At 52.9% G+C, this 18,640-nt stretch overlaps 1 protein-coding gene across 1 annotated transcript in view; it reads right to left on the bottom strand.

Annotated features, from left to right (window-relative positions):
* Positions 1–1,127: 1,127 nt before the first annotated feature.
* ME2 (malic enzyme 2) overlaps positions 1,128–18,640 on the bottom strand; it is a 32,310-nt gene continuing 14,797 nt past the window's right edge. Inside the window, 6 exon segments of the mRNA XM_072359151.1 lie at positions 1,128–1,399; positions 7,708–7,806; positions 11,582–11,620; positions 13,291–13,413; positions 13,415–13,426; positions 16,123–16,261. Coding sequence (XP_072215252.1) covers positions 1,250–1,399; positions 7,708–7,806; positions 11,582–11,620; positions 13,291–13,413; positions 13,415–13,426; positions 16,123–16,261 — 562 coding nt within the window. The 3' untranslated portion in view covers positions 1,128–1,249.

The raw sequence follows: 18,640 nt of genomic DNA, 5'->3' as shown, positions 1-18,640 counted from the left end.
GTTAATAAAGGCGGAAGTGGGGTAATGAAGGCGGAAGTGGGGTTAATAAAGGCGGAAGTGGGGTAATAAAGCCGGAAGTGGGGGTTAGAAGGCGGAAGTGGGTTAATGAGGCCGGAAGTAAGGTTAAAAAGCCGGAAGTGGGGGGTGAAAAGGCGGAAGTAGGCTAATGAGGCCGGAAGTAAGGTTAAAAAGCCGGAAGTAGAGGGTTAAAATGGCGGAAGTGAGGTAATGAGGCCGGAAGTAAGGTTAAAAAGCCGGAAGTAGAGGGATAAAATGGCGGAAGTGGGGTAATGAAGCCGGAAGTGGAGGGATTGAAGGCGGAAGTGGGCTTTAAAAGGCGGAAGTGGGGTTTAAAGGGCCGGAAGTAGTGCAAATGAAACCGGAAATGGGGTAAAAAGGCCGGAAGTGAGGCTATAATAGCCTGGAGTGGTTTCAAACATACCGGAAATGGGGCCGGAAACCCGGAAGTGGTTCTAAAAGTACCGGAAGTGGGGAGGAACCCGGAAGTGGGGGTTGAAAAGGTCGGGATTGTAGGAGATAAGGCCGGAAATGGGGCCCCAAAGCCGGAAGTGGAGTGTATAACCCGGAAGTGGGGCATAAAAGCCGGAAGCGTTGGCAACAAACCGGAAATGGGGCTAAATAACCCGGAAGTGGGTCAGAAAAGCCGGAAATAGGGTCAAAAAGCCGGAAATGGAGTGTCCCAACAACCCGGAAGTGGGGAAATAAACCCGGAAGTGGGGAAATAAACCCGGAAGTGGGTCCCAGAGGCCGGAAATGGGGCCGAAATAGAAGGAAGTGGGGTCCCAACTACCCGGAAGTGGGGAAATAAACCCGGAAGTGGGGAAATAAACCCGGAAGTGGGGCAGGAAAACCCGGAAGTGGTGCTGGAGAACCCGGAAGTGAGTGGGAAGAACCAGGAAGTGGGTGGGAAGGACCCGGAAGTGGGTGGGAAGGACCCGGAAGTGGGTGGGAAGAACCAGGAAGTGGGTGGGAAGGACCCGGAAGTGGGTCAGAGAAGCCGGAAGTGGGTCAGAAAAGCCGGAAGTGGGGTCAAAATAGCCGGAAATGGGGTCCCAACAACCCGGAAGTGGGTCAGAAAAGCCGGAAGTGGGTCAGAAAATCCGGAAGTGGGTCAGAAAAGCCGGAAATGGGGTCAAAATAGACGGAAATGGGGTCAAAATAGCCGGAAATGGGGTCCTAAGAACCCGGAAGTGCGCCCCAGCCCCCCCACCGGAACCGGAAGTGGCCGTCAATGCTTCTCTGGGCTCGGCCAATCATAGACGTCGGGCACGAAGGATTCGTATTGGCTGGTCCAGACCTTGGAGCGGATGTAAGCTTCCTTGTCATTGGGCTCCGGGTAATGGAAAGCCATCCCATTGGCGTACAGGAACTCCATCACCTGCCATAGGGTTACATGGGGTTATATAGGGGTTATATGGGGTTATATGGGGGTATATGGAGTTATATGGGGTTATATGGGGTTATATGGGGTTATATGGGGTTATATGGGGGGATATAGGGGGTATATGGGGTTATATGGGGTTATATGGGGGGCTATGGGGTGATATAGGGGGTATATGGGGTTATATGGGGGGATATGGGGTCTATGGGGTTAGATATGGGGCTATGGGGCTAGATAGGGGGGATATTGGGTGTTATATGGGATTATATGGGGGCTATGGGGGGATATAGGGGGCTATGGTGTTATATGGGGTTCTATGGGGTTCTATGGGGTTCTATGGGGGACTATGGGGTGATATAGGGGGTATATGGGGGTCTATGGGGGTATATGGGGTTATATGGGGTCTATGGGGTTATATAGGGGGTATATGGGGTTATATGGGGTTATATGGGGTTATATAGGTGGTCTATGGGGTTATATGGGGGGCTATGAGGGGATATAGGGGGTATATGGGGGGCTATGGGGGGCTATGGGGTGATATAGGGGGTAATGGAAAGCCATCCCATTGGCGTAGAGGAACTCCATCACCTGCCATAGGGTTACATGGGGTTAGATGGGGTTATATGGGGTTATATGGGGTCTATAGGGGGATATGGGGTTATATGGGGTTATATGGGGGGCTATGGGGGTATATAGGGGGCTATGGGGTTAGATATGGGGGATATAGAGTGTTATATGGGATTATATGGGGGTCTATGGGGTTATATAGGGGGCTATTGGGTTAGATATGGGGTCTATGGGGGGTATAGGGGTTATATAGGGGTCTATGGGGTTATATGGGGGGCTATGGGGGGCTATGGGGTTCTATGGGGTTATATGGGGGGTATATGGGGTTCTATGGGGTTACATGGGGTTAGATGGGGGGCTATGGGATTATATGGGGTCTATGGGGTTAGATATGGGGCTATGAGGATAGATAGGGGGGATATAGGGGGTTATATGGGGTTATATGGGGGGCTATGGGGTTATATAGGGGGCTATGGGGTTAGATATGGGGTTATTTGGGGTTATATGGGGGTGTATGGGGTTATATGGGGGCTATTGGGTTATATGGGGTCTATAGGGGGATATGGGGTTAGATATGGGGTTATATGGGGTTATATGGGGGGTATATGGGGGGATATAGGGGGTATATGGGGTTATATGGGGTTATATGGGGTCATATAGGGGGTATATGGGGTTAGATAGGGGGGATATAGGGTTATATGGGGTTATATGGGGTTATATGGGGTTATATAGGGGGCTATGGGGTTAGATAGGGGGGATATAGGGGGTATATGGGGGGATATAGAAGGATATGGGGTTAGATATGGGGTTATATGGGGTCTATGGGGTTAGATATGGGGTTACATGGGGTCTATAGGGGGATATGGGGTTAGATATGGGGTTATATGGGGTTATATGGGGGGATATGGGGTTATATGGGGTTATATGGGGGGCTATGGGGTTATATGGGGTTATATGGGGTCTATGGGGTTAGATATGGGGTCTATGGGGTTAGATATGGGGTTATATGGGGGCTATGGGGGGATATGGGGTTAGATATGGGGTCTATGGGGTCATATAGGGGGTATATGGGGGTCTATGGGGGTATATGGGGTTATATGGGGTTATATGGGGTTATATGGGGTTATATGGGGAGATATAGGGGGATATAGGGGGCTATGGGGTTATATGGGGTCTATGAGGGGATATGGGGTTATATGGGGGTATATGGGGTTATATGGGGTTATATATGGGGGCTATGGGGGGATATAGGGGGCTATGGGGCATGATAGGGGGTTATATGGGGTCTATGGGGGGATATAGGGGGCTATGGGGTCAGATAGGGGGTATATGGGGGGATATGGGGGTATATGGGGGGGTATAGGGGTTATATAGGGGGCTATGGGGCTAGATAGGGGGCTATGGGAGGATATAGGGGGTATATAGGGGGCTATGGGGTGATATAGGGGTTATATGGGGGGATATAGGGGGCTATGGGGCTAGATATGGGGTTATATGGGGTCTATGGGGGGATATGGGGCCAGATAGGGGGTATATAGGGCGATATAGGCGTTATATAGGGGGTATATGGGGTTATATGGGGGGCTATGGGGTCATATAGGGGGTATATGGGGGGCTATGGGGTATATGGGGTTATATGGGGTTATATAGGGGGATATGGGGGGATATAGGGGGATATATAGGGGGCTATGGGCTTAGATATGGGGTTATATGGGGTCTATAGGGGAATATGGGGTTAGATATGGGGTTATACAGGGGCTATGGGGCAAGATAGGGGGGATATAGGGGTTATATGGGGTTATATGGGGTTATATGGGGTTGTATGGGGGTATATGATATGATATGGGGGTCTATGGGGTGATATAGGGGGTATATGGGGGTCTATGGGGTTATATGGGGTGATATAGGGGGTATATGGGGTTATATGGGGTTATATGGGGGGTATATGGGGTTATATGGGGGTATATGGGGGTCTATGGGGTTATATGGGGGGTATATGGGGGGATATGGGGTTAGATATGGGGTTATATGGGGTTATATGGGGTTATATATGGGGGCTATGGGGGGATATAGGGGGCTATGGGGCATGATAGGGGGTTATATGGGGTCTATGGGGGGATATAGGGGGCTATGGGGTCAGATAGGGGGTATATGGGGGTATATGGGGGTATATGGGGGGGTATAGGGGTTATATAGGGGGCTATGGGGCTAGATATGGGGTTATATGGGGTTATATGGGGTCTATGGGGTTAGATAGGGGGGATATAGGGGTATATGGGGGGCTATGGGGCTAGATAGGGGGATATGGGGTTATATGTGGGGCTATGGGGGGATATAGGGGGTATATAGGGGGTATATGGGGGGGTATAGGGGGTTATATGGGGGGCTATGGGGCCAGATAGGGGTCTATGGGGTTATATGGGGTTATATGGGGGTCTATGGGATTATATGGGGTCTATGGGGTTATATGGGGTCTATGGGGTCTATGGGGTTATATGGGGTTATATGGGGGTATATGGGATCTATGGGGTTAGATATGGGGTTATATGGGGGGCTATGGGGTTAGAGAGGGGATATATAGGGGGTATATGGGGGGATATAGGGGGATATGGGGTTATATGGGGTTATATGGGGGGTATATGGGGTTATATGGGGGTATATGGGGTTATATGGGGTCTATAGGGGGATATGGGGTTATATGGGGTTATATGGGGGGCTATGGGGGGCTATGGGGTGATATAGGGGGTAATGGAAAGCCATCCCATTGGCGTAGAGGAACTCCATCACCTGCCATAGGGTTGTATGGGGTTATATAGGGGGTATATGGGGTCTATGGGGTTATATGGGGTCTATAGGGGGATATGGGGCTAGATATGGGGTTATATGGGGGGTATATGGGGTTATATGGGGTTAGATGGGGTTATATGGGGGTATATGGGGTTATATGGGGTTAGATGGGGTTAGATGGGGGTATATAGGGGGCTATGGGGCTAGATATGGCGTTATATGGGGGGTATATGGGATTATATGGGGTTATATGGGGTGATATAGGGGGTATATGGGGGCCTATGGGGTGATATAGGGGGTATATGGGGGTCTATAGGGTTATATGGGGTGATATAGGGGTTATATAGAAGGGACACGGGGGGATATGGGGGGATATAGGGGGCTATGGGGGGATATAGGGGTGATATAGGGGGCTATGGGGCTAGATATGGGATTATATGGGGATATATGGGGTTATATGGGGTTATATGGGGGGCTATGGGGTGATATAGGGGTTATATAGGGAGATATGGGGGGATATAGGGGGATATATAGGGGGCTATGGGGTTATATGGGGGGTATATGGGGTTATATAGGGTTATATAGGGGCTATGGGGCTAGATAGGGGGGATATAGGGGTTATATGGGGTTATATAGGGGGCTATGGGGTTATATGGGGTGATATAGGGGGCTATAGGGTTATATGGGGTCTATGGGGTTAGATATGGGGTTATATGGGGTCTATGGGGGGATATAGGGGGTATATGGGGTTATATGGGGGTCTATGGGGTGATATAGGGGGTATATGGGGGTCTATGGGGTTATATGGGGTCTATGGGGTTAGATATGGGGCTATGGGGCTAGATAGGGGGGATATAGGGGGTTATATGGGGGGTATATGGGGTTATATGGGGTTATATGGGGTTATATAGGGGGTATATGGGGGCCTATGGGGTTAGATATGGGGTTATATGGGGTCTATGGGGTTAGATATGGGGCTATATGGGGGTTATATGGGGTTATATGGGGTTATATGGGGTTGTATGGGGGTATATGATATGATATGGGGGTCTATGGGGTGATATAGGGGGTATATGGGGGTCTATGGGGTTATATGGGGTGATATAGGGGGTATATGGGGTTATATGGGGTTATATAGGGGGTATATGGGGTTATATGGGGGTATATGGGGGGTATATGGGGTTATATGGGGGGGTATGGGGTGATATAGGGGGTATATGGGGTTTTATGGGGTTATATGGAGTTATATGGGGGGATATAGGGGGTATATGGGGTTATATGGGGGTTATTTGGGGTCTATGGGGGGATATAGGGGGCTATGGGATCAGATATGGGGCTATGGGGGGGATAAAGGGGGATATAGGGGGCTATGGGGGGATATGGGGTTATATGGGGGGATATGGAGGGCTATGGGGTTATATGGGGGTATATGGGGTTAGATAGGGGGTATATAGGGGGTATATGGGGGGATATAGGGGTATATGGGGTATATAGGGGTTATATGGGGGGATATAGGGGTCTATGGGGTTAGATATGGGGTTATATGGGGTTATATGGGGGGCTATGAGGTTATATAGGGGGGATATAGGGGGGATATGGGGTCTATGGGGTTATATAGGGGGCTATGGGGTCTATGGGGTTAGATATGGGGTTATATGGGGGCTATGGGGGGATATGGGGTTAGATATGGGGTCTATGGGGTTATATGGGGTGATATAGGGGGCTATAGGGTTAGATATGGGGCTATGGGGCTAGATAGGGGGGATATAGGGGGATATAGAGGGATATAGGGGGTCTATAGGGGGATATGGGGTTAGATATGGGGTTATATGGGGTTATATGGGGTCTATGGGGTGATATAGGGGGCTATGGGGTCAGATATGGGGCTATGGGGGGGATATGGGGGGATATTGGGGGGATATAGGGGGATATATAGGGGGCTATGGGGTTATATATGGGGTATATGGGGGTCTATGGGGGGATATGGGGTTAGATATGGGGTTATATGGGGTCTATGAGGAGATATAGGGGTTATATAGGGAGCTATGGGGGTCTATGGGGTTATATGGGGTTATATGGGGGTATATGGGGTTATATGGGGGTCTATGGGGTTATATGGGGTTATATGGGGGTATATGGGGTTATATGGGGGTATATGGGGTTATATGGGGTTATATGGGGTTATATGGGGGGATATAGGGGGATATGGGGTTAGATATGGGGTTATATGGGGTCTATGGAGTTAGATATGGGGCTATGGGGCCAGATAGGGGGGATATAGGGGTTATATAGGGGTATATGGGGGATATAGGGGGGTATGGGGGGCTCTGGGGTTAGATATGGGGTTATATGGGGTCTATGGGGTTATATGGGGGGGCTATGGGGTTATATGGGGTCTATGGGGTTATATGGGGGGCTATGGGGTTATATGGGGTCTATGGGGTTAGATATGGGGCTATGGGTCTAGATAGGGGGGATATAGGGGTTATATGGGGTTATATGGGGTTATATGGGGGTATATGGGGTTATATGGGGGTATATGGGGTTATATGGGGGTATATGGGGTTATATGGGGTTATATGAGGTTATATGGGGTTATATGGGGTCTATAGGGGGATATGGGGTAATATGGGGTTATATGGGGGGCTATGGGGTCCTATAGGGATCTATGGGGTCACATAGGGATCTATGGGGTCACATAGGGTCTATAGGGTCCTATAGGGATCTATGGGGTCCTATAGGGTCTATAGGGTCCTATAGGGATCTATGGGGTCCTATAGGGTCTATGGGGTCCTATAGGGATCTATGGGGTCACATAGGGTCTATGGGGTCACATAGGGTCTATGGGGACCTATAGGGATCTATGGGGTCACATAGGGTCTATGGGGTCCTATAGGGATCTATGGGGTCCTATAGGGTCTATAGGGTCCTATAGGGATCTATGGGGTCACCTTGACGGCAATGGAGATGGAGACCTCGCGGATGTTGGCCAATGGCGGGTAGAGGCGGCCCTCCTCCAAATCTGATTGGCTCAGCTGATCCGTCAGAGCCTATAGGAGGACAGCAAGGGGGACGCCCATTGGGACCCATAGAGACCCATAGAGCCCCATAGAACCCCATAGACCCACATAGAGACCCATAGAGCCCCATAGAGCCCCATAGAGCACCATAGAGCCCCATAGAGCCCCATAGAACCCCATAGAGCCCTAAAGATCCCATTGGGACCCATAGCGCCCCATAGAGTCCCATAGAACCCCATTGAGCCCTATAGACCCCCCATAGACCCCATAGCGCCCCATAGAGTCCTATAGATCCCATTGGGACCCATAGAGCCCCATAGAGACCCATAGAGCCCCATAGAGACGCATAGAGACCCATAGAGACCCATAGAGACCCATAGAGCCCCATAGAGTCCCATAGAGACCCCATAGAGACCCATAGACCCCCCATAGAACTCAATGGAGCCCCATAGAGCCCCATAGAGACCCATAGAGCCCATAGAGAACCCATAGAGACCCATAGACCCCATAGAGACCCCATAGAGACCCATAGAGCCCCATAGAGCCCCATAGGACCCCATAGAGCCCCATAGAGCCCCATAGAGACCCCATAGAGACCCATAGATCCCATTGGGTCCCATAGCGCCCCATAGACCCCATAGAGCCCCATAGAGACCCATAGAGACCCATAGAGACCCATAGAGACCCATAGAGCCCCATAGAGACCCCATAGAGACCCCATAGATCCCCATAGAGACCCATAGAGACCCATAGAGCCCCATAGAGACCCCATAGAGACCCCATAGATCCCCATAGAGACCCATAGAGACCCATAGAGACCCCATAGAGCCCCATAGAGACCCATAGAGACCCATAGAGACCCCATAGAGACCCATAGAACCCAATGGGGCCCCATAGTGACCCCATAGAGACCCATAGAGCCCCATAGAGACCCATAGAACCCATAGAGCCTCATAGGACCCCATAGAGACCCCATAGAGACCCATAGAGCCCCATAGAGACCCCATAGACCCCATAGAGCCCCATAGAGCCCCATAGGACCCCATAGAGACCCATAGGACCCCATAGAGCCCCATAGAGACCCATAGAGATCCCATAGAGCCTCATAGAGACCCCATAGAGCCCCATAGAGCCCATAGAGCCCCATAGAACCCCATAGGGACCCATAGAGACCCATAGAGACCCCATAGGGACCCCATAGAGACCCATAGAGCCCCATAGAGACCCCATAGAGCCCATAGAGACCATAGAGACCCCATAGAGACCCATAGAGCCCCCATAGAGACCTATAGAGACCCCATAGACACCTATAGATCCCATTGTGACCCATAGCGCTCCATAGAGCCCCATAGAAAGCAATGGGGCCCCATAGAGCCCCATAGGACCCCATAGGACCCCATAGAGACCCCATAGAGCCCATAGAGTCCCATAGAGACCCATAGAGCCCCATAGATCCCATTGGGACCAATAGAGCCCCATAGAGACCCCATAGAGACCCCATAGAGACCCCATAGAGCCCCATAGAGACCCCATAGACACCCATAGACCCCCATAGATCCCATTGGGTCCCATAGCGCCCCATAGACCCCATAGAGCCCCATAGAGACCCATAGAGCCCCATAGAGCCCCATAGAGCCCATAGATCCCATTGGGACCAATAGAGCCCCATAGAGACCCCATAGAGCCCCATAGAGACCCATAGAAAGCAATGGGGCCCCATAGAGCCCCATAGAACCCCATAGAGCCCCATAGAGCCCCATAGAGACCCATAGAGCCCCATAGAGACCCATAGAGACCCCATAGAGCCCCATAGAGCCCCATAGAGACCCATAGAGACCCCATAGAGACCCATAGACCCCATAGAGACCCATAGAGACTCCATAGAGCCCCATAAAGACCCATAGAGCCCCATAGAGACCCCATAGAGCCCCATAGAGACCCCATAGAGACCCATAGAGACCCATAGAGACCCATAGAGACCCCATAGAGACCCATAGAGACCCATAGAGACCCATAGAGACCCCATAGAGCCCCATAGAGCCCCATAGAGCCCCATAGAGACCCCATAGAGACCCATAGAGACCCATAGAGACCCATAGGACCCTATAGAGCCCCATAGAGCCCCATAGCGCCCCATAGAGACCCATAGAGACCCCATAGAGACCCATAGAGCCCCATAGACCCCATAGAGCCCCATAGAGCCCCATAGCGCCCCATAGAGCCCCATAGGACCCCATAGAGCCCCATAGAGACCCATAGAGCCCATAGAGACCATAGGGACCCATAGAGACCCATAGACCCCATAGAACCCCATTGGGACCCATAGAGACCCATAGAGACCCATAGAGACCCATAGAGACCCATATAACCCCATAGAGCCCCATAGAGACCCATTGAGACCCATAGAGCCCCATAGCGCCCCATAGAGACCCCATAGAGACCCATAGAGCCCCATAGAGACCCATAGACCCCATAGAGCCCCATAGAGCCCCCATAGAGACCCATAGAGCCCCATAGACCCACATAGAGACCCATAGAGCCCCATAGAGACCTATAGAGCCCCATAGAGCCCCATAGAGACCCCATAGAGACCCATAGAAAGCAATGGGCCCCATAGAGCCCCATAGGACCCCATAGAGCCCCATAGAGCCCCATAGAGACCCCATAGAGACCCATAGAGCCCCATAGAGACCCATAGAGACCCCATAGAGACCCATAGAACCCCACTGAGACCCATAGAGACCCATAGAGACCCCATAGAAAGGAATGGGGCCCCATAGGACCCCATAGAGCCCATAGATCCCCATAGAGCCCCATAGAGCCCCATAGAACCCCATAGAGCCCCATAGAGACCCATAGAGACCCATAGAGACCCATAGAGACCCCATAGAGCCCATAGAGCCCTATAGAGACCCATAGAGCCCCATAGAGCCCCATAGGACCCCATAGAGACCCATAGGACCCCATAGAGCCCCATAGAGACCCATAGAGATCCCATAGAGCCCCATAGAGCCCCATAGAGCCCCATAGAGATCCCATAGAGCCCCATAGAACCCCATAGAGCCCCATAGAGCCCCATAGAGACCCCATAGACCCCCATAGAACCCTATAGGCCCCCCCATAGACCCATAGAGCCTCATAGACCCACATAGACCCCCATAGTGCCCCATAGAGCCCCATAGAAAGCAATGGGGCCCCATAGAGACCCATAGCGCCCCATAGAGCCCCATAGAGACCCATAGAGCCCCATAGAGCCCCATAGAAACCCATAGAGCCCCATAGAGCCCCACAGAGCCCCATAGAGACCCCATAGAGACCCATAGACCCCATGGGGCCCCATAGTGACCCCATAGAGCCCCATAGAGCCCCATAGAGACCCCATAGAGCCCCATAGAAACCCATAGAGACCCATAGAGACCCCATAGAGCCCCATAGACCCCCCCATAGAACTCAATGGAGCCCCATAGAACCCCATAGAGACCCATAGCGCCCCATAGAGCCCCATAGAGACCCATAGAGACCCATAGAGCCCCATAGAGCCCCATAGAGCCCTATACCCATAGAACCCCATATGGACCCCATAGCGCCCCATAGATCCCCATAGAGACCCATAGAGACCCCATAGAGACCCATAGAGCCCCCATAGAACCCCATAGAGCCCCATAGAAACCCCATAGAGCCCCATAGAGACCCATAGAACCCCATAGAGCCCCATAGAGACCCATAGAGACCCCATAGCGCCCCATAGCGCCCCATAGAGCCCCATAGCGCCCCATAGAGCCCCATAGAGCCCCATAGATCTCACCTTTGCGGCCTCCAGGAAGACGCGGTCCCGCTGATGTGCCTCACGCTGCCTCAATATGACGGCCAGGGGCCACCCCTATAATGGATAGGGACCCCATAGAGAACCCCATAGGACCCTATAGAGACCCCCATAAGACCCCATAGGACCCCATAGAAACCCTATAGGACCCCATAAGACCCCATAGAAACCCTATAGGGACCCCATAAGACCCCATAAGACCCCATAAGATCCCATAAGACCCTATAAGGCCCCATAAGACCCCATAGGACCCCATAAGACCCCATAGGACCCTATAGGACCCCATTAGACCCCATAGGACCCCATAGTACCCCATAGAACCCTATTAGACCCCATTAGACCCCATAGGACCCCCATTAGACCCCATAGAGACCCCATAGAGACCCCATTAGACCCCATAGGATGTTATAAAGGACTGCATAAGCCCCTATAAGACCCCATAGGACCCTATAGGACCCTATAAGGACCCCATAAGACCCCATAAGACACCATAGAAACACCATAAGACCCCATAGGACCCCATAAGACCCCATAGAACCCCATAGAGCCCCATAGGACCCCATAGGCCCCCCATAGAAACCCCATAGACCCCCATAGGACCCCATAGGACCCCATAGAGACCCATAGGACCCCATAGGGCCCCCATAGAACCCCATAGGACCCCATAAGACCCCATTAAAACCCGATAGAGACCCCATAGGGACCCAAATAGAATGCCATAAGACCCCATAAGACCCCATTAGACCCCATAAGACCCCATAAGACCCCATTAGACCCCATAGGACCCCATAAGACCCCATAAGACCCATAAAAACCCCATTAGACCCCATAAGACCCCATAAGACCCCATAGAACCCTATAGGACCCTATAAGACCCCATAGGACCCCATAAGACCCCATAGGACCCATAGGACCCCATAGGACCCTATAGGACCCCATAGGAATCCCATAAGACCCCATAGGATCCCATAAGACCCCATAGGACCGTATAGAGACCCCATAGAGACCCCATAGAACCCCATAGGAACCCCATAAGACCCCATAGGACCCCATAGGGACCCCATAAGACCCCATAGGACCCCATAAGACCCCATAGAAACCCATAAGACCCCATAGGACCCCATAGGGGCCCCATTAGACCCTATAGGACCCCATAAGACCCCATAGAACCCCATAAGACCCCATAGGACCCCATAGAGACCCCATTAGACCCCATAAGGACCCCATAAAGACCCCATAGGACATCATAGGAGCCCATTAGACCCCAATAGGATCCTATAAGACCCAATAGGAACCCCATAAGACCCCATAGGACCCCATAAGACCCCATAGGATCCCATAAGACCCCATAGGACCCCCATAAGACCCCCATAAGACCCCATAGAAACCCATAGGACCCCATAGTACCCCATAGAAGCCTATTAGACCCCATAAGAACCCCATTTAGACCCCCATAAGACCCCATTAGACCCCATAGAACCCCATAGGACCCCATAAGACCCCATAAGACCCCATAGAACCCTATAGGGACCCTATAAGACCCCATAGGACCCCATAAGACCCCATAGGACCCATAGGACCCCCATAAGACCCCATAGGACCCCATAGAACCCCCATAAGACCCCATAGGACCCCATAACTCCCATAGGAACTCATTAGACCCTATAGGACCCCATAAGACCCCATAAGACCCCATAAGACCCCATAAGACCCCATAGGTGACCTGGGAAGATATAAGCGTTGTTCCCTTGTCCCGCTTTATAGGTCCGTCCGTCTTTTAGGGTCACGGGATCGAAGGGGCTCCCGCTGGCAAAACAGACAGCGACCCTATAAGAGATTATAGGGGACCCCCATAGGGGATATAGGGACCCTATAGGGGATATAGGGACCCTATAGGGGGATATAGGGGACCCTATAAGGGATATAGGGGACCCCATAGGGGATATAGGGATCCTATAGGGGATATAGGGGCCCTATAGGGGATATAGGGACCCCATAGGGGATATAGGGACCCCATAGGGGGAGATAGGGGCCCTATAGGGGGATATGGGGTCGTATAACGGATATAGGATCCTATAAGGGGCCCTATAAGGGATATTGGGGCCCTATAGGGGAATATGGGGGTCCTATAAGGGGCTCTATAGGGGATATAGGAGCTCTATAGGGGATATAGGGGCCCCATAGGGGATATAGGGGACCCCATAGGGGATATAGGGATCCTATAGGGGATATAGGGGGCCCCATAGGGGGATATAGGGGACCCATAGGGGATATAGGGATCCTATAGGGGATATAGGGACCCTATAAGGGGATATAGGGACCCCATAGGGGATATAGGGGCCCTATAGGAGATATGGGGTCCTATAAGGGATATGAGACCCTATAAGGAGGCCCTATAGGGGTTATGGGGACCCTATAGGGTATATGGGGTCCCCATAGGGGATATAGGGGCCTCTATGGGGGATATAGGGGCCCTATGGGGGATATAGGGACCCCTATAGGGGATATAGGGACCCTATAGGGTATATAGGGGCTCTATGGGGGATATAGGGACCCTATAGGGGATATAGGGTCCCTGTAAGGGGTCCCTATAGGGTATATGGGGCCCTATAAGGGATATGGGGTCCATATAAGGGATATAGGATCCTATAAGGGGTCCTATAGGGGATATGGGACCCTATAGGGGATATTAGGGGATCCCATAGGGGATATAGGGGACCCCATAGGGTATATAGGGGTCCCCATAGGGTAATATAGGACCCCATAGGGGATATAGGGGCCCCATAGGGTGTATGGGGTCCCCATAGGGGAGATAGGGGCCCTATAGGGGGATATGGGGTCGTATAAGGGATATAGGATCCTATAAGGGGCTCTATAGGGGATATAGGGGCTCTATAGGGGATATGGGGACCCTATAAGGGATATGGGGTCCTATAAGGGGTCCTATAGGGGATACGGGGCCCTATAAGGGATATGGGACCCTATAAGGGATATGGGACCCTATAAGCGGCCCTATAGGGGGATATAGGGGCTCTATAGGGAAATATAGGGGCCTCTATGGGGGATATAGGGGGCTCTATAGGGGATATGGGGCCCTATAGGTTATATGGGGTCCTATAAGGGATATGGGGTCCCTATAAGGGGTCCTATAGGGGATATGGGGGCCCTATAGAGGATATAGGGGGCTCTATAGGGGATATAGGGGCCCCTATAGGGTATATGGGGGTCCTATAAGGGATATGGGGACCCTATAAGCGGCCCTATAGGGGATATGGGACCCTATAGGGGATATAGGGTCCCTATAGGGTATATAGGATCTCATAGGGTATATAGAGGCCCTATAGGGTATATAGGGTCCCCCATAGGGTATATAGGACCCCATAGGGTATATAGGGTCGCCATAGGGGAATATAGGGGCCCTGTAGGGGATATGGGATCCTATAAGGGGCCCTATAAGAGATATGGGACCCTATAGGGGATATAGGGGCTCTATAGGGAATATAGGGACCCCATAGGGGATATAGGGTCCCCTATAGGGGATATAGGGGCCCCCATAGGGTATATAGGGGACCCCATAGGGGTATATAGGGGCCCTATAATGGATATGAGACCCTATAAGGGGCCCCATAGGGGATATGGGGCCCTATAGGGGATATAGGGTCCCCTATAAGGGAATACAGGGACCCCATAGGGGATATAGGGACCCTATAGGGGATATAGGGGCTCTATAGGGGATATAGGGGCTCTATAGGGGATATAGGGGCCCTATAGGGCATATAGGGACCCTATAGGGGATATAGGGCCCTATAGGGGATATGGGACCCCTATAAAGGGATATGGGGCCCTATAGGGTATATAGGGGACCCTATTAGGGGATATAGGGACTCTAATAGGGGATATAGGGGACCCCTATAGGGGAATATAGGGACCCCATAGGGTATATAGGGGCCCCTATAGGGTATATAGGGCCCCTATAGGGTATATAGGGTCCCTATAGGGTTATATAGGGCCCTATAGGGGATATGGGGACCCCCATGGGGGAGATAGGGGCCCCTATAGGGGGATATGGGGTCGTATAAACGGATATAGGATCCTATAATGGGTCCTATAGGGGATATGGGGTCCTATAAGGGATATGGGACCCTATAAGGGATATGGGGTCCTATAAGCGGCCCCTATAGGAAAATATAGGGGCTCCTATAGGGGATATAGGGGCTCTATGGGGGATATAGGGGCTCTATGGGGGATATAGGGAGCTCTATAGGGTATATGGGGTCCTATAAGGGATATGGGGGTCCTATAAGGGGTCCCTATAGGGGATATGGGGCCCCTATAGAGGAATATAGGGGCTCTATAGGGGAATATAGGGGCCCTATAGGGTATATGGGGTCCCTATAAGGGATATGAGACCCTATAAGGGGCCCCATAGGGTATATAGGGTCCCTATAGGGTCTATAGGGTCCCTATAAGGGATATAGGGCCCTATAGGGTCTATAGGGTCCCTATAGGGTCTATAGGGTCACCTCCGTTATAGTATAGGCCTCCTGTGCTGTACATTCCGCCTTGGCTGTGGGGTTGCTGAGGGCGAAGATGATTGGTCGATCGTTGATGGCGGCCATCTTGTGCAGGACCGAAGGGGGTGAAGAGCCGCCCGGGCTCCTGCTACGCCTATAGGGGGAGAGGAGTCGGCCAATGGGGGAGGGAGGAGAGGGGATTGGTTAGCCAATGGGGGAGGAGGGGAGGCAAGGGTCAGCCAATGGGGGAGAAGGAAGGAGAAAGGGGAGGGGAGATGGTTAGCCAATGGGGAAGAAGGAAGTAGGGGACTGTCAGCCAATGGGGGAGGAGGGGAGGGGGATGGTCAGCCAATGGGGGGAGGAGGAAGACGGGAGGAGAGTCGGCCAATTGGGGAAGGAGGAAGGGGGATTGTCAGCCAATGGGGGAGGAGGAGGGGGAGACTGTCAGCCAATGGGGAAGGAGGGGGGGGGAGGATGGTCAGCCAATGGGGAGGGAGGAAGGGGGACTGTCAGCCAATGGGGGAGGAGGAGGGAGAGGATGGTCAGCCAATGGGGGAGAAGGAAGTAGGGGATCTGTCAGCCAATAGGGAAGAAGGGGAGATGGGGGGGGGGGGGGGGGATCAGTCAGCCAATGGGGGAGGAGGGGGGAGAGGATAGGTCAGCCAATGGGGAAGAAAGAAGGGGGACTGTCAGCCAATGGGGGGAAGAGGGGAGGGAGATGGTCAGCCAATGGGGAAGAAGGGGGGGGATTGTTTCAGCCAATGGTGGAGGAGGAAGACGGGAGAAGAGTCAGCCAATGGGGAGGAAGGAAGGGGGACGGTCAGCCAATGGGGAGGGAGGAAGGGGGATGGTCAGCCAATGGGAGAGGAGGAGGGGGGGGGATCGTTCAGCCAATGGGGGGAGGAGGGGAGGGAGATGGTCAAGCCCAATGGGGAGGGAGGAAGGGGGACTGTCAGCCAATGGGGAGGGAGGAAAGGGGAACAGTCCAGCCAATGGGGGAGGAGGAGGGGGGAGGATGGTCCAGCCAATGGGGGAGAAGGAAGTAGGGGATCTGTCAGCCAATAGGGAAGAAGGAAGATGGGGGGGGGGGGGGTTCAGCCAATGGGGGAAGAGGGGGGAGAGGATAGGTCAGCCAATGGGGAAGAAAGAAGGGGGACTGTCAGCCAATGGGGGAAGAGGGGAGGGAGATGGTCAGCCCAATGGGGAAGAAGGGGGGGGGATTGTTCAGCCAATGGTGGAGGAGGGAAGACGGGAGGAGAGGTCGGCCAATGGGGAAGGAGGAAGGGGGATTGTCAGCCAATGGGGGAGGAGGGAGGGGGGAGACTGTCAGCCAATGGGGGAAGGAGGGGGGGGGAGGATGGTCAGCCAATGGGGAGGGAGGAAGGGGGAACTGTCAGGCCAATGGGGGGAGGAGGAGGGAGAGGATGGTCAGCCAATGGGGGAGAAGGAAGGGGGAACTGTCAGCCAATAGGGAAGAAGGAAGATGGGGGGGGGGGGTGAGGGGGATCAGTCAGCCAATGGGGGAGGAGGGGGGAGAGGATAGGTCAGCCAATGGGGAAGAAAGAAGGGGGGACTGTCAGCCAATGGGGGGAGGAGGAGGGGGAGACTGTCAGCCAATGGGGAAGGGAGGGGGGGGGGATCGTTTCAGCCAATAGGGGAGGAGGAAGACGGGAGGAGAGTCGGGCCAATGGGGAGGAAGGAAGGGGGACGGTCCAGCCAATGGGGAAGAAGAAAGTAGGGGACTGTCAGCCCAATGGGGGAGGAGGGGAGGGAGATTGTCAGCCAATGGGGGAAGAAAGGGAGGAGAGATGGTCAGCCAATAGGGAAGAAGGAAGGGGGGGAGATGGTCAGCCAATTGGGGAAGAAGGAAGTAGGGGACTGTCAGCCAATGGGGGGAGGAGGGGAGGCAGGGGGTCAGCCAATGGAGGAGGGGGGGTGGGGATCAGTCAGCCAATGGGGGAGAAGGAAGATGGGGGGGTGACAGTCAGCCAATGGGGGAGGAGGGGAGGGAGATGGTCAGCCAATGGGGGAGAAGGGGGGGGAGAGGCCTCACTAGGCCCCATAGGCCCTAACTAGGCCTCATAGGCCTCACTAGGCCTCATAGGCCTTAAGTAGGCCTCATAGGCCTCACTAGGTCTCATAGGGCCTAAGTAGGCCTCATAGGCCTCAATAGGCCTCATAGGCCCTAACTAGGCCTCATAGGCCTCACTAGGCCTCATAGGCCTTAAGTAGGCCCCATAGGTCCTAACTAGGCCCCATAGGCCCTAACTAGGCCTCATAGGCCCTAAGTAGGCCCCATAGGCCTCAATAGGCCTCATAGGGCTCACTAGGCCTCATAGGCCCTAACTAGGCCTCATAGGCCCTAAGTAAGCCTCAAAGGCTTAAGTAGGCCTCATAGGCCTCTCTAGGCCTCACTAGGCCCCATAGGCCCTAACTAAGCCTCATAAGGCCTAACTAGGCCTCATAAGGCCTAAGTAGGCCTCATAAGGCCTAACTAGGCCCCATAGGCCCTAAGTAGGCCCCATAG

Source organism: Excalfactoria chinensis, chromosome Z, assembly GCF_039878825.1.
Source record: "Excalfactoria chinensis isolate bCotChi1 chromosome Z, bCotChi1.hap2, whole genome shotgun sequence".
NCBI classification, from domain to species: Eukaryota; Metazoa; Chordata; class Aves; order Galliformes; family Phasianidae; genus Excalfactoria; species Excalfactoria chinensis.
The sequence above is the reverse complement of the archived record's forward strand: the minus strand, read 5'-3'. Positions and strand labels throughout refer to the sequence as shown.